The sequence below is a fragment of the Tripterygium wilfordii genome, chromosome 10, assembly GCF_013401445.1.
Source record: "Tripterygium wilfordii isolate XIE 37 chromosome 10, ASM1340144v1, whole genome shotgun sequence".
Classification (NCBI taxonomy): Eukaryota; Viridiplantae; Streptophyta; class Magnoliopsida; order Celastrales; family Celastraceae; genus Tripterygium; species Tripterygium wilfordii.
Genome location: NC_052241.1, coordinates 2,058,462 through 2,074,557, shown reverse-complemented (window position 1 = coordinate 2,074,557; position 16,096 = coordinate 2,058,462). Strand labels below are relative to the sequence as shown.

The 16,096-nt window shown below is 39.9% G+C and overlaps 2 protein-coding genes and 2 non-coding genes across 9 annotated transcripts; 2 read left to right on the top strand and 2 right to left on the bottom strand.

Annotated features, from left to right (window-relative positions):
* The first annotated feature begins 784 nt into the window (after positions 1-784).
* Positions 785-5,555, top strand: LOC120007480 (formin-like protein 1). The gene is made up of 4 exons (XM_038857730.1): positions 785-2,798; positions 2,944-3,140; positions 3,852-4,096; positions 4,496-5,555. Exons 1-4 carry the CDS (start codon positions 910-912, stop codon positions 5,312-5,314), a joined length of 3,150 nt encoding a protein of 1,049 aa, XP_038713658.1. The 5' UTR covers positions 785-909; the 3' UTR covers positions 5,315-5,555.
* Positions 5,556-5,760: 205 nt separating this feature from the next.
* Positions 5,761-5,833, bottom strand: TRNAK-CUU. The gene has a single exon. It is a non-coding gene; the product is annotated as a tRNA-Lys (tRNA).
* Positions 5,834-6,000: 167 nt separating this feature from the next.
* TRNAK-CUU lies at positions 6,001-6,073 on the bottom strand. Its single transcript has one exon. It is a non-coding gene; the product is annotated as a tRNA-Lys (tRNA).
* Positions 6,074-6,479: 406 nt separating this feature from the next.
* On the top strand, positions 6,480-15,262 carry LOC120007017 (L-type lectin-domain containing receptor kinase IX.1-like). Of its 6 annotated transcripts, XR_005470123.1 has the most exons (7): positions 11,108-11,214; positions 11,849-12,011; positions 12,124-13,182; positions 13,285-13,826; positions 14,291-14,378; positions 14,468-14,603; positions 14,707-15,262. XR_005470123.1 is itself a non-coding variant. In XM_038857165.1 (4 exons), exons 3-4 carry the CDS (start codon positions 12,286-12,288, stop codon positions 13,618-13,620), a joined length of 1,233 nt encoding a protein of 410 aa, XP_038713093.1. In that variant the 5' UTR covers positions 6,480-6,934; positions 11,849-12,011; positions 12,124-12,285; the 3' UTR covers positions 13,621-14,014. The 6 variants fall into 6 exon arrangements, 5 of the variants coding, with proteins under 5 accessions (XP_038713093.1, XP_038713096.1, XP_038713095.1 ...); XM_038857165.1 differs by lacking the exons at positions 11,108-11,214; positions 14,291-14,378; positions 14,468-14,603; positions 14,707-15,262 and adding an exon at positions 6,480-6,934 and having other exon boundaries at positions 13,285-14,014; XM_038857167.1 differs by lacking the exons at positions 14,291-14,378; positions 14,468-14,603; positions 14,707-15,262 and having other exon boundaries at positions 12,200-13,182; positions 13,285-14,014.
* Positions 15,263-16,096: the final 834 nt, after the last annotated feature.

Sequence of the window (16,096 nt, the reverse complement as noted above, 5' to 3'; positions counted from 1 at the left end):
AAAGTAAAAAAGACCGTTTTTGTTGACCCCCCAATCCGCGGCGTGAATGTCGGTAACCTATAGAATTCACATTTACTATTTTTTTTTTCCACGAAACAACATTCTCTCTGCTACCAAACCAAAAGCTTAAACAGTTGGATTATTTACTATTAATGACCAAAAAATATCTAAAATAAGGGTAATTTATGCTTTCCAGTTCATGTAAAGGCTGTGACAGTGAAACCATCAAAAATCACATTTTCTGGTCCTACCTGATTTGAATGAATCTCTTGCATATATGTTCAAAACCACAAAAAGCTACTACTATACGTTCAATTCGGTGTGAAATATTTACACACATGAATGTATGTCAAAACACATCAATTTACGTTGCTATCCAATTTTTGGAAATCCAAACCCAAATATATTAAGGATTCGGACACGGGATTGCACGAATTTAATCTTTAAGGGTGGCGTCGTTACTGATTTTTAGACCCATAAAATATTTCATCGTGGGAGAAGTGTAAGACATTTTATTTATATTTGGTTATGTCAATTTGATATGAGATATTAATCTTGATACCCTCACTTACTTATGCGCTCTAAGTAATGTCAAACTTAACAAATCAACGGATAAAAATTACGTACAAATGGACCGAGACGTTCCGGTCCATTTGAAAATCCATGCAATTTCAAATAATAACCAATAAGAAGATAAAAAAATAGAAAATGACGCTCAAAACAAATCACACTCTCTGCAACTCCTTCAGTTCACATTCACAACCACCAGCAGATTCTTAGCTGGATCCACTACCCACACTTCACACTTCACACTTCCTCTCCTCCTCTCTCTCTCTCTCTCTCTAACAACACTGCCCCACCGTAATCTGCCACCACTGCCTTCAGGAGCTGAGAAGTGAATCCACCACAATGCCCTCCGCCGCCACCACCGACGCCTCTTCTTTTTTCTTCATCTTGTGTTTCTTGATTCTCTCCTTCGCATCGCTCCCATTACCCTGCGCTTCCAACCCCAGCCGTCGGATCCTTCATGAGCCATTAGTTCCTTTAGATACTTTCCCTCCATCTCAGCCTCCTTCACCATCCCCACCCGTCCCACCCACCGCTACCACCACCACCACACCTCCTAAATTCCCCTTTTCCTCTTCTGCCCCTCCCGGTACTCCATTTTTTCCGACCTACCCCTCCCCTCCCCCTCCTCCCTCTCCAATCGCGTTTGCATCTTTTCCGGCTAATATTTCCTCTCTCATTCTTCCAAGTTCCACGAAACCTCACTCCAATTCTTCTAAACTCCTCGCGGTCACCCTCGCTGCTGCAATCTCGGCCGTCATTGTGGTGGGGATTATGGTCTTTTGCTACTGCCGCCGGAGGTTTCAGAACCGTAAATACGCCGATCATGATAAGGCCTATAGATCATCAGACAATAATACTCGAAGGCACAGTACTCAGAATGCGGAGGCCAGAAGTAGTACTGCTCCTAAACTAAGAACCAATTCAACAAGCTCCGAGTTTCTCTATCTTGGTACTCTAGTCGACTCCATTGGCATCAACGACAGCTCCAATGATGCCGCAGATCCTCGGAAACTGGATTCGCCGGAGCTCCGACCGCTTCCGCCATTGAATAAGCAAGGTTCCAGGCAGAATTGCGGGAATGGAGAGGTCGGGTCGACTACTGGGGACGATGAGGAGGAGTTCTACTCTCCGAGAGACTCTCTCGGTGGCCGGGATAGCTCGAGTGGGGCTGGATCCGAGTCAAGGAGAGTGTTTGCGGAAGTAGCCGGAGCGGATTTTGGAAGGATGAGCAGCGATTCGAGCTCTTGCTCGTGTTCGTCTTCGTCTACAGGGTCTCCATCGCGATCCATTAGTACTTCACCTCCAGTTAGCTTGAGCCCACGCCCGAAATCGCCTGAAACTATGGCGGTACAGAGTCCTGCTCCACCTCCGCCACCGCCTCCCCCAACATTTCAGTCATATCATGGAGTGGCATTGAGTGGTTCTCCTTCGCTGTCCATGGTTTCTTCGTCGCCAGATAGAGCCCAGGGAGGGAGTACACATGCATCAAGGAGACCATCAAATGCATCGGATCAAAATTCAGGGTCTGATTCATTGGCATCTCTTAGATTCTCGAAGGTTTCAAATCAAAATGTGCGGTCTCCTTCACTGTCCCCTGCGAGAATTGATAACGAAAGGAATCGAAATATGCAGTCTCTCTCATTGTCTTCGGCTTCTACATCACCGGACAGAAGTTGGGCTGCATCGCCGAGAATTTCCAATGATTTTAATCCTAATATTCGGTCTCCTTCACTATCTTCAGCATCTACTTCGCCCGATCGATGTTTGGAGAAAAACCTTGTTGCAACTCCGAGATTATCAAACACTTCACTCCCTTCAACTTCATCTTCTTCATCCTCGTCTTCTCCGGAGCAAGGTCTGAAGAAAAGCCCAGCATTGAATGTGAAAATTAGGAGTGCTTTAGAGTTGCCTAATTCAGTAGTAACACCTCCACCACCGCCTCCTCCTCCTCCTCCTCCGCCACCACAGAGACCTTGGGAATCTCCAGTTGACCCAACGCCAACTGGCCAACCGATCTCGAAGCCACCATCTCTTATACCACCTTCGAGACCTTTTGTGTTGCAGAGCACAACTAAGATTTCCCCAGTGGAGTTACCGCCAAGTTCTAAAGCTATGGAGAATGTAGAGGAGACTTCCAAACTGAAGTTAAAGCCGTTACATTGGGACAAGGTGAGAGCAAGCTCTGATCGTGAGATGGTGTGGGATCAGCTGAGATCAAGCTCCTTCAAGTAAAATTCTGTACTCAAACTCATGAATCTATCTTTTCCAGGCATTTTCTTTATCCATATTATGGTTGGTTTGTACAATTGCTCACATTACGTAATGGTTGTTCCATGTGCTTTGATTAAGCTTATAGTATCTGTTGATTTGCAGGTTGAATGAGGAAATGATTGAAACATTGTTTGTAAACAACCCTACTCCCAAACCAAAGCAAACAACTCCACGATCAATCCTTCCCTCGCCGAACCAAGAGAACAGAGTGCTTGATCCCAAAAAGTCCCAGAACATTGCAATTTTGTTAAGAGCTCTCAATGTAACTGTTGAAGAAGTTTGTGAAGCCCTTTTAGAAGGTAATTATTTACTTATTTCCTGCAAACATATTCCAAGCACTGTTTGATTTTGTCAGTTTTCTGGTGTAATTGAGTGACTTTGACACTTCTAAGTTGATAGATTTTCCTGTGGTTCATTTCATGCCATGGGTTCAATGCTAGAAGTAAATTCTAGATGGATCAATTATGGGTGCTCTCCTGCTATTTTCTTAGTAGCAGTAAATACATTGCAAATTCATGTAAATTCTGACAGGGAATCACTGGTGTTAAAGCTGCTGGGTGATGATTAGTTATTAACGTCAGTTGCTGCAGATAATGTTCAAAACTGGGGCGGATGTTCATTTCTTTTAGAAAATGTACTCCCATGTGTCTCTTACATCAGCTTATGCCTGCATAATGATTTGATGCCTAAGTTTAATCACTTAGAGTGGTCTTTCAGTAAAAACACAGGCTGTTGTGTAATTCCAATCAAGCATGCATTAAGGCTTGTTAATGCTGAAGTTATCACTAATAGACCCCTAAATTGTTTATTGTTTTTTTTTTTTTGAATGGTACTAAATTCTTTTGAGGATTCTAGCGTTTTTGTTGCACAAGATGTATAAATTGTTTGAAAATTGGCACATTCGATAAACTGATATGTCCATCCTAAATGATTATCATATCAAATCAGGCCTCAAATCGATTCTTTTAAACAAAGACATCCATTTTTGACATATAAATATTTGCCTACAGGTAATGCAGACATGCTTGGAAGTGAACTTCTTGAAAGTCTGTTGAAGATGGCTCCAACCAAAGAAGAGGAACGCAAGTTGAAGGAGTACAAAGAAGATTCTCCGACCAAACTTGGCCCAGCTGAGAAATTTTTGAAGGCACTGCTTGATATACCTTTTGCGTTTAAAAGGGTGGATGCAATGCTTTACATAGCTAATTTTGAATCTGAGATCGAGTACCTCAAAAAGTCTTTTGAGACACTTGAGGTAAATCCATTTACTCCTTTCTTTCTCTATCTGACACCCTCACACTTACCTTTCTATGTTGAGTGTTGGTTGCTTGGTGTATCTGTGTTTGCTCTAAAATATTATTTTTTTAGCTATTGTTTTTCTTAGAACTTCACAATTTGCAAACTGTAATTGTTACCTTGTATGTATATCGAAGCTGTTTAGACAATTTGTCATGTTTTTCTTTGAACTTGGGATAAACCATATGTTGAGTTTCTTCTACTAGTTCTTGTCAGCTAAGGGATCAACCCCTTTGTTTTCCATGGTACTAAAGCTTAAAACTCTGAGCATCGACTCTCTATGTTTCTGTAGTCTAGTGAGATAGATTGTTTATTCAGTTAAGGCAGATCTGATATGGCCTTTTTAAAATTCATATAGGCTGCCTGTGAAGAACTGAGAAGTAGTAGGATGTTCTTGAAGCTTCTGGAAGCTGTGCTCAAGACAGGGAATCGCATGAATGTGGGGACTAACCGTGGCGATGCGCAGGCCTTCAAGCTTGACACACTACATAAGCTTGTTGATGTTAAGGGTGCAGATGGGAAAACCACGTTATTGCACTTTGTTGTTCAGGAAATTATAAGAACTGAAGGTGCTCGTCCGTCTGGGACCAATCCAACTCCGAGCTCCACATTGAGCGAAGATGCAAAGTGTCGGAAGCTTGGCTTGCAAGTTGTTTCTGGTCTTAGTTCAGAGCTCACAAATGTGAAGAAAGCCGCTGCTATGGATTCTGACGTGCTTAGCAGCGAGGTATCCAAACTTTCTAGAGGCATCGAGAATATCAACCAGGTTGTGCAGTTAAACAAAACTACAGGGTCGGATGAAAGCAACAAGAAATTTTTGGAGTCGATGAGCAGATTCATGAAAGTGGCTGAAGAGGAGATTATAAAGATTCAGGCTCAAGAAAGTGTTGCCATGTCTCTAGTAAAGGAGATCACAGAGTACTTCCATGGGAACTCAGCAAAGGAAGAAGCTCACCCATTCAGAATCTTTATGGTGGTAAGAGACTTTCTGACGATTCTCGATAGGGTCTGTAAAGAAGTTGGGATGATAAATGAGAGAACTATTGTTAGTTCTGCCCACAAATTTCCAGTTCCAGTGAATCCCATGCTACCACAAGTTTTTCCAGTAAATCCAACAATCCCGCAAGCATTTCCCGGATACCATGTCAGGCAGCAATACAGTTCCTCTGATGATTAAGGTGCATCTCCTTAGCCTCTGTGAGTCACACCAGGTTAGTCCTTTTTGTTGCATTTGGGGCCTGATGATGCTGCCAAAGTGATTACAGCTAGTTCTAGTTTGTGTGGGCTAGTCTGGCATATTAATGTAATTTATTTATATTTTCAATTTTCTTTTTTGTATAAATCATTGTAAAAGGATTTGGAATTTTGTAGTATAGATAATAATATATACGGGAAGAAATCTGGTCATGGAAGAATATGAGGCAAGTCTGCTGAATTGGGTGGAACATGCCCTTGCTTTAAAAAACTCAAATTGTAGATGCAAGATAGAATTGGGCCTTCAAGGGCCTGTAGTTAGCCTGAGTAAAGAAATGGGCTTTCAAGGGCCTGTACAGTAAGCACGAGGAAAAAATACTGGGCAGTGGGCCACAAATAGTAGAGTGCAAAAGGTAAAAACAAAACACAAGCCCACCGTGGGGCTTGAACCCACGACCACAGGGTTAAGAGCTTTGTGCTCTACCAACTGAGCTAGCCGGGCTTGTTGGGCTGAGCCGGGCCGACAATAAAAATAGATTTGGAATTCGGTCATAACTCATAAGGCTTTTGCGGTGGCTTATGTAAACATGATAGAGAGGGCCTTTAATCAGCCCAAGTAAAAAGAACTGGCCCACTATATAAGTTAGTGCAAAAAGGTTAAAAAAATAACGCCCACCGTGGGGCTCGAACCCACGACCACAAGGTTAAGAGCCTTGCGCTCTACCAACTGAGCTAGACGGGCTTGCTGGTTTTGTTTCGACAAAACTATTTAAATTTAGCTTGATAAAGAAGAAAGGATAACACAAGCTTATTTTTAGATGATGGTAGTTCATAAATGGTCAAAATTATTTTATATTTATTGGAGGTGTAAATAGTCGGTTTCGATCGACTTTTTTATAAAATTTAACCGAACGATCTTTGGTTAACCGTTCGATTCTCACTAAATATTTTTGAAAATAATCGATTGTTCAATCGGTTAACCGATTGGTAATTTTTTTTACAACCCTAATATTTATTATTTAAAATATTTTTGTATAAAATGAATTTCAAATTAATTATAATTTAATAAAACAAAATAAAAATAAATTTGTTGGACCGGTTAGCGGTCTAACAAAAGAAGCTTCAAAAGCTTTGAATTTTGCAGCAGTATCGCTGCCTTATGGGCGCTGTTTGGTGAAACGGCACCGCTACCAAATCGGCACTATGTATCAGATTGCTTCGACGATGGTGGCTTTGTCAAGGCTGGGACTCCAGAAGTCTATTTGACAACCCTTAAGTCAGTACTCAGTAGGCTCGCAGACTAGCAAATTTGGTCAAGAAACTAAACGATTCTGGAAGAGTGGAACGAACATTGATGAATTTGTGGCCCATCTAGTCTACGTTTAATCATCGACCCACGACAATTACCAGCCCAGTTGATTAAGCCGAAGACCAAAGCCGATATGCAGCGCAGAAAGGCCTAACCCTTCAGTGGAGTGCAGTCTAAAATTTTTGTGTCTGACATTCAGTGGAGTCTGAAGAGTTCCATGGACCAAGTCACTGTTGGCATCAAGCAAGCCCTTTGGTCTCTGTTGGTTTACGTTGAGCTCCTCATGGTCTGTTTGTAAGTAACTTTGTACTTTCAAATCTCTATACTTTGGAAAATATGTTAAAGCTTTTGTCTATCCACCAGTATTGCAGCCTGGTTTTTTTGAATTCAGCTTTACCAATCTGTCTTGGGTTTGAATAAATAAGGTTATTGAGCCGAAGTTCACTTTGTATCAAGTTGCACGTCAGATGTTTGATAGTTTGTCTTGCTCTTTATTGAGTTAATTTCTGCCGGATAAGGGTCAGGTTGGCTTTTCATTGTTATTGATTGTTGGGTTTTTTATTGTTTGATAGTTTGTCTTCATTGATATTATGCCTAACTAAGAGTCTAAAATCTCCTACCAACCTGGACTGGAGTGAAGCTTTGCTCTGCATTGTGTTGGTATTAACAACACCCTGCTAAAAAGGAGAAATATAAACAAAAAAGGCCAAGTTTTAATTCTTGTTGCCTGCTATTTATCAAATGAAATGTCTTAATCAAATACTCCACATCCAAGATACAGCTAGAAGGCTAGAGTATCATTTTCTTGCAAATACCGTAGAGAAGGCAGAACGAACATTTATGGATAGATACATTTGCACCAGGTGCACTGCGCTTTCCCTTGCCCAGATGTTCGCCTTGTCTTGTAGCTCCATCTCGCCTTGTCTTGTAGCTCCATCGCCATTAAATACTTTTGATTTTCACTTACTCTCTTGTCTTCCCCGTTTTCATTTAAGCCATTTCATCGCCATCCCAAGTACTTGTCCAATATTTCCATTTGATCCCCAAATCAATTAAAACAGGTTCTGTTACTCCTGTCATGTCTGTTATCATATACTTCTTTCTATTAATATTGGTCTCTCATTCCACTCCTCTATCTTTTGATTATGCAAGTTTTGACCCTAGTAATCATGAAATAAGGTGCGAAGGTGGTGCTACTTTTGTAGAATCAACCATCCAACTCACACCAAACCAAGTTTGGACTACAGGGCATGCTAGATGTGTAGAACCCATGCATCTTTGGGACAAGGCAACTGGAAGTCTCGCAGACTTCAAAACCAACTTTTCCTTCGCCATCGATTCCTTGAACAATGCGTCAGATGCTGATGGAATAGCTTTCTTTATGGCTCCCCTTACTTACCATATGCCAGTGGATGCAGATGGTGCTGGAATTGGTCTTGCGAGCGGGGACGACAAGTTCAACTCATCTGCTAATCCATTTGTTGCGGTGGAATTCGACACCTATCATAATATATGGGATCAAGAGAATGATCATGTGGGTATAAATATCAACTCTGTAAGGTCCATACAAAGCATGACATGGTATAGTAGTCCTATGGATGGGAAATTAATGAATACTTGGATAGATTACAATTCTACTGCAAAAAATCTAAGTGTTGTCTTCACTGGAATTAAAGATGCTGTGTTCTTAAAGCAGGAGCTTTATTATGAAATTGATCTTAGAGATCACCTGCCAGAGTGGGTTAATGTTGGCTTCGCTTCTGCAACAGGGATGTATTCTAAAATTCACCTTCTTCACTCTTGGCACTTCAGGTCAAATTTGCAAATAACACTCCTTCACCTGCCATGCCTAGCATCAGTCCCGGTGAAAGAGCTAACTACAAAAAATGGTATTACATTGGTGGTGCTGTTTTATTGGGGGTGGCTTTAATCTTAATGTTTCTTTGCTTGTGCAAGAATAGAATTGGAAGATTTCATGTCAAGAATTGGTTCTTGCCACGGATTAAGAACTTGAAGAGGGAAGAGAGATCAGCTGCAGATTATTCGAGGAATGTTGAATTTCAAAAGCTTGCGAAGCTCTGAGGATTGCATATTCAGAATTGGCTCATGCCACCAATAACTTTGCAGCAGAAAGGAAGCTTGGGGAGGGAGCATCTGGTGTTGTATATAGAGGCTCTTTGAATGGTGAGGATATTGCGGTTAAAAAGTTTAAAAGATATTCAGGGCAGGAAATTATAGATTAGGAATCTGAAGCCAAGGTAATTAGCCAGTTGAGGCATAGACATTTGGTGAAACTTATTGGCTGGTGTCACGAAAATGAAGAATACTGGCTTGCTTATGAGTTCATACCGAATGGTACTCTTGAATCACATCTTTTCAATCAGCCAAGCATCTTATCATGGGAAAACAGATACAAGATCTGTAGAGAAATAGCCTTTTCTATACATTACTTCCATTAAGAATATGAACAATGCGTGTTACATAGAGATGTTAAGCTAAGAAACATCATGAAGTCAAATCTAGAAGCAAAGTTGGGAGACTTTGGTTTAGCCAGATTTGTTGAAGATGAAAGCGGCTCAAGAATTACGGGCTTACGGTAGTTGCCGGGACCATAGGATACATGGCTCCTGAATATCTTCAAACAGGCATAGCCACCAAGGAGTCAGATGTCTTCAGCGTCGGAGTTGTAGTCTTGGAGATTGCTTGCAGAAAAAGGCCGATCAGACCGCTTAACGGAAGACAGATACATATAAAAGCTAGTGTTTAGTATGCTCGCTTTCTTTATTTACAAACATTTATCTCATTTTTCGTACTATTTCTTTTCATGCATTTGTTTGTGCACTAAGGTTCACATAAGAGAATGGGTTTCAGAATTGAAACAAAACGGGCGACTTCTTGAAGCAGCTGATGATCGTCTACGAAGAAACTTCGATGAGGACCAAATGAGACGGTTGTTGGATGTGGGTCTCAGATGTGCAAATCCAGACTACGCTTCTCGACCATCAATAAGAGAAGCACTTGAATCGCTGCCACCCTTGCCGTCTACTTTATTCTGGTCTGTACTTTCAGACATTATCCATTATTTTGCTTCGACATTTGGAGGAAGCCAAAGCAGAAATCCAGGTCGTCGTCGTGATGATTCATCCCAGTTTGCTTCTTCAGCCTCCCTTACCCGCTATGGTTCTTGAATCCTATGATTGTCTGCATGATGATATATGTTCTCTATTGCTCCGTGTCTTGTCTGCATTAGTGCATTGTACTGGCTTGGAACTTCATCTTTCTTTCTTTTTTTAATTTTCTTTATTATTGATCCCATAAAAAAATCCAAGAGATTCCTCCATTTGGACGACTGCATTTGATCCTGATCTAGATGACACATCTCTATGTATTGGTGTGGTAAATCGGTAATTACCATTACCATAACAGCCCTATATATTAATAGTTTAACAAAAGAAAAACTAACTATTTTTTATTTTTTATTACCTATAGATTATAGTATATTATATCATATTAATTATTTATTTAGAAATAAGTAATTATATTAGTTTACATTTATTTTTTAAATTTTATAAAATCTTATTATTTCACAATTCGATTTTGTAGGCTTTCCACATATATTATATAAGATCCCGATTTTGACAACCTTGCATGTATTGAATTGGATGGTAAAAAAAAAAAGGCTTCATATATCCTTTTTGATAAATTGATAGCATATACTCTATGTTTAGATTTAGTTTTATCAAACACCTTAACAGCATATACTCTTAACATAAATCAACAGTAGAGGAGACTCTTAACATAAATCAATAGTAGAGGAGAAGCCGCCTCTTTCTCTCCCCACCCCACCCCCTCTCCTCTCCCCTCTTCTTTCACCTTTTCCTCCCATGGGTTAGATCTGTCATTTCTCCGTCCATATTTGTTTCATTTTGTGATGTTTTATGTTTTGAATAAAGATTTTGTAGGGATTCTCTTCTCCGGATTTCAATCTCCTCCATCTGTCGCGGATCTTTGATCATTGGCGTTTCTGGGGCTCCTGCGACATCTATTCAGAATTTTAGTGACGAGATTTCATAACTGAGTGAGTTTGACCTCTCTTGTTACAGGGGAAGTCAAAATCCGTGTTGTAGATCTAAGTTGCAGTTTGTGTTTGTTTTTTCTATTTAGTTTTTGTTATCCGACTTAGACCGGTGGAGTCGGACTCGTTGGACAGTGGTTCAGCGGTGTTTGATGTAATCCGGTGTCGTCCAACAATGTCTGACGATTTCTGGTGTAGTGTTTGTGTTTTATTACTTTGTTTTTGTTTTTTAATCCTTAGATTATATTCCACCTTATGGTGATCCCGAGTGTCTACGGGCCTCAGTTACTCAATTTATTGGGTAACCTAATGCAATCAGATCTATAACATCTTTTTCAAAAAAACATAAATCAATAGTATATACTCTTAACATATACTTGCGGTTTGCCATAAGTCGCCAGCTTGTTGGTTTACCCTATGCGGTGTTTTGTCAGCAGTTGGGGCCATGTCATGCAATTGCAGTCCTCACCTTCGGGAATAAGAGTTCTGCAACAAAATTGTAAGCATAAACTCCAAAATTTTGATCAGTTGGACAGATGAATTCTAAGTATATTTGTCCTCTCAATACTTTGGAAAATAGGTTAAAGATTTTGTCCATCCACCAGTGTTCTTATTTCTTAAGGTTCTGGTAGCTGGGCTTCCATCTCCATTTAAATACTTTTGTTTTTCACATAGCCTCTGCCTCTCCCTATGTTCATTTTAGAACTTCATAGCCATCCCAAGTACTTGTCCAATATTTCCATTTGATCCCCAAATCAATTAAAACAGTTACTGGTTTTGTTACTCCTCTGTCATGTCTGTTATCATATACTTCTTGCTATTAATACTGGTCCCTCATTCTATTGCTCTGTCTTTTGACTATCCAAGCTTTGAGTCTAGTAATCCTGAAATAAGGTGCGAAGGTGCTGCTACTGTTGTAGAATCAGCCATCCAACTCACACCAAACCAAGTTTTGACTACGGGACATGCTAGAGTTGTAGAACCCATGCATCTCTGGGACAAAGACACTGGAAGTCTCGCAGACTTCACAACCAACTTCGCCTTCACCATCGATTCCTTGAAAAATGAGTCAAACGCTGATGGAATGGCTTTCTTTCTCGCTTCCCTTACTTACCATATGCCTGTGGATGCAGATGGTTCTGCAATTGGTCTTGCGAGCGGGAAAGAGAAATACAACTCATCTACCAATCCATTTGTTGCCGTGGAATTCGACACCTATCATAATATATGGGATCAAGATAATGATCATGCGGGTATAAATATCAACTCTGTAAGGTCCATGGACAGCAAGACATGGTATAGTAGTCCTATCGATGGAAAATTAATGCATGCTTGGATAACTTACAATTCTACTATTAAAAATCTGAGTGTTTTCTTCACTGGAATTAAAGATGGTGTGTTCTTACAGCAGGAGCTTTATTATAAAATTGATCTTAGAGATCACCTGTAAGAGTGGGTTAATGTTGGCTTCGCTGCTGCAACAGGGAGGTTCTCTGAATTTCACCTTCTTCACTCTTGGCACTTCAGCTCTAATTTGCAAATCAACACTCCTTCACCTCCAGCAACTGCCATGCCTAGCATCAGTCCCGGTGAAAGAGCTAACTGCAAAAAATGGCATTACATTGGTGGTGCTGCTCTATTGGTGGTTGTTTTAATTTTGTTTCTTTGCATCTGCAAGAATAGAAATGGAAGAAGATTTCATATCAAGAATTGGTTCTTCCAACGGATTAATAACTTGAAGAGGGAAGAGAGATCAGCAGCTGATTCTTCGAGGGATGCTGAATTTCAAAAGCTTGCCGGTGCTCAGAGGATTGCATATTCAGAATTGGCTCATGCCACCAATAACTTTGCAGCAGAAAGGAAGCTTGGGGAGGGAGTATCTGGTGTTGTATATAGAGGCTCTTTGAATGGTGAGGATATTGCGGTTAAAAAGTTTAAAAGAAATTCAGGGCAGGAAATTATAGATTATGAATCTGAAGCCAAGGTAATTAGCCAGTTGAGGCATAGACATTTGGTGAAACTTATTGGCTGGTGTCACGAAAATGAAGAATACTTGCTTGCTTATGAGTTCATACCTAATGGTACTCTTGAATCACATCTTTTCAATAGGCCAAACATCTTATCATGCGAAAACAGATACAAGATCTGTAGAGAAATAGCCTCTTCTATACATTACTTACATGAAGAATATGAACAATGCGTGTTGCATAGAGATGTTAAGCTAAGCAACATAATGTTGACATCAAATCTAGAAGCAAAATTGGGAGACTTTGGTTTGGCCAGATTTGATGGAGATGAAAGTGGCTCAAGAATAACGGCACTTGCCGGCACCTTAGGATATATGGCTCCTGAATATTTCCAAACGGGCACCGCCACCAAGGGGTCGGATGTCTACAGCTTTGGAGTTGTGGACTTGGAGATTGCTTGCAGAAAAAGGCCGATCATACCGCTTACTGACGGAAGACAGGTACATATAAAAGCTAGTGTTTAATGTGCTCGCTTTCTTTATTTACTTACGTTTATCTCATTTTCGTACTAATTCTTTTCATGCATTTGTTTGTGCACTAAGGTTCCCATAAGAGAATGGGTTTCAGAATTGAAACAAAAGGGGCGGCTTCTGGAAGCAGCTGATGATCGTCTACGAAGAAACTTCGATGAGGACCAAATGAGACGGTTGTTGGATGTGGGTCTCAGATGTGCAAATCCAGACTCCGATTCTCGACCATCAATAAGAGAAGCACTTGAATCGCTGCCAGCCTTGTCGTCTACTTTATTCTGGTCTGCACTTTCGGACATGATCCATAATTTTACTACGACATTTGCAGGAAGCCAAAGCAGAAATCCAGGTCGTGATGATTCATCCCAGTTTGCTTCTTCAGCCTCCCTTGCCCGCTATGGTTTTTGAATCCTGTGATTGTCAGCATGATGAGGAGCAAAGGAGACAGTTGTTGGGTGTGGGTCTCATATATGTAAATCCAAACTCCGCTTCTCAACCATGAATAAAGGAAGCACTTGATTACTGCCGCCCTTGCTGTCTACTTTATTCTGGTCTGTACTTTCAGACATGATCCTTTATTTTACTTCATGGTTTGAGCCAAAGCAGAAATCCAGGTTGTGATAATTCAACCCAGTTTGCTTCCCCAGCTTCCCTTGACTGCTATGTTTTTTGATTTTTCCATCTATGATTGTCATCATGAAGATTTTATGTTCTGTATAGTTCAGTGTGTTGTGTCTGCATTGTAATGGCTTGGAACTGTATCTTTCTTTCTTTTTTAAAAAAATTTGTACTTTTGAATAAACTCCAAGTCTTTTATTATTGATCCCAAGAAAAAATACAAGAGATTCCTCCATTTCACTGCATTTGATCCTGATCCTGATCCAGATGACGCATCCCTAGGTTGCATCTTCGAATCAAAAGATTTCTAGCAAACTGTTCTTGTTAGCTGGCACTAATATTTAGATTGTATTTACCTTTACAAAGATTATATAATTCATTTATTGAATAGAGAAAATGTTCTTTAATGTTGGTTTCTTCCTTATCTTTGTAATATAAATTCCCTGTTCAAGTGAAACAGATAGGAAGGGAGAGTTATGGAGAATGTACAAGAAACAGAAATGGAGAAGCTTGAGAGAGCCTACAAGCATCTTATCATGTGAAAACAGGTACAAAATCTGTAGAGAAATAGCTGGTTTAGCCAAATTTGTTGAACTTGAAAGCGGCTCAAGACTTGCTGCAGCTGCTGGTACTTTAGGATATATGGCTCCTGAATATCTTCAAACAGGCAGAGCCACCAAGGAGTCAGATGTCTTCACTTCAGCTTCGGAGTTGTAGCCTTGGAGATTGCTTCCAGAAAAAGGCCGATGGCAAACACTTACTGTGGAAGAGAGGTACATATAAAAGCTAATGTTTAGTACGCTCGCTTTCTTTGTTTACAAACATTTATCTCATTTGTTATACTAATTCTTTTCATGCATTTGTTTGTGCACTAAGGTTGAAATAAGAGAATGGGTTTCAGAATTTGAATAAAACGGGTGAAAACTTCTTGAATCAGCTGATGATCATCTACGAAGAAACTTCGATGAGGAACAAATGAGACGGTTGTTGGATGTGGGTCTCAGCTGTGCAAATCCAGACTCTGCTTCTTGACCATCAATAAGCGAAGCACTTGAATCGCTGCCACCCATGCCGTCTACTTTACTCTGGTCTGTACTTTCAGACAGGATCCATTATTTTACTGCAACATTTGGAGGAAGCCAAATGCATAAATCCAGGTCGTCATGATTCGTCCACAATCATCCTTGGATAAGTATATTGTTCTGATCATGAATAGGGCTGCCATTTATGAATCACCGCAAGAAGTTTTTATTTCAGTTTTTATGGATCTAACTCTTATGTTGACAAGAAAGATATTGCCACATATGTTGGATTGTTGCTTACTCGACTTTATTCAACCCATACAATCTTCACGTACCCCTCAGTCTATGGTGAGTTTTGTAGTTGGTGGTACTATTTATGATGTTATGTTATGTTTTTGGATCTTCTTTCTTTTTTTTTCCCGATGCGATTGACTTTATATTTCGTTTGTTTGTGCCTCGATAATTTAGGGATATGTTTTGTTAATGTAACTGTGATAACAAAATGTATTTGTATAATGGTGTAAATTTACTGGATTGATTTTTGTGTAATAGAGATGTGGCCCGACATTGTTTTTTGTGTAAAAATGTGTGTATATGTCGAAGTGGGTCTCATATTGACAAAGTGAGCTAGCATGAGGGCCAACTAGTCTCCATGCTACTATACTCAGGCCAACATAATAAGGCCAATAAATTGCCCCATTTTTCATTCAAGGCCCATCAAAACTACACCATGGGCAAACAAAATATCATCGTTGCAATTGCTCTTTTAACAGTTATACAACGGTTAAAATTGAGGGCAATTTGGTCACTTTCATTATGAATATTAAAATAGCAATTAAAAGACCTAAAGACTCATCCCAACAACTAGTTTTTTTAAGGTATTATGATCCACGTGACCTCCATAACTAATACACTCAACTACGCGATTTTTTAGCACAAACTCAACAATATTCAAAACTCTCTAATTTCTCTAACTTCAACAACTTTGATCCATCCTAGTATTCATTATACGGTGCAATAACAAGAGCAGCTAAGCTGCTCAACTGGGATGGATTTTTTGAAATACGAATTATGTATAGTTACAATTTTCATATTCAAATCCCTAAAGGTTCACTTGTGTGTTTGGATAACGTCGTTAATAATAAACAAAGCTGCACTTATTCCGCTTACTTCTTTGTGATATGACTATGCTTGAAAAGTCTTGAACACAGTTTCAAGAACACGTAATTCTTTACATTTGCCGT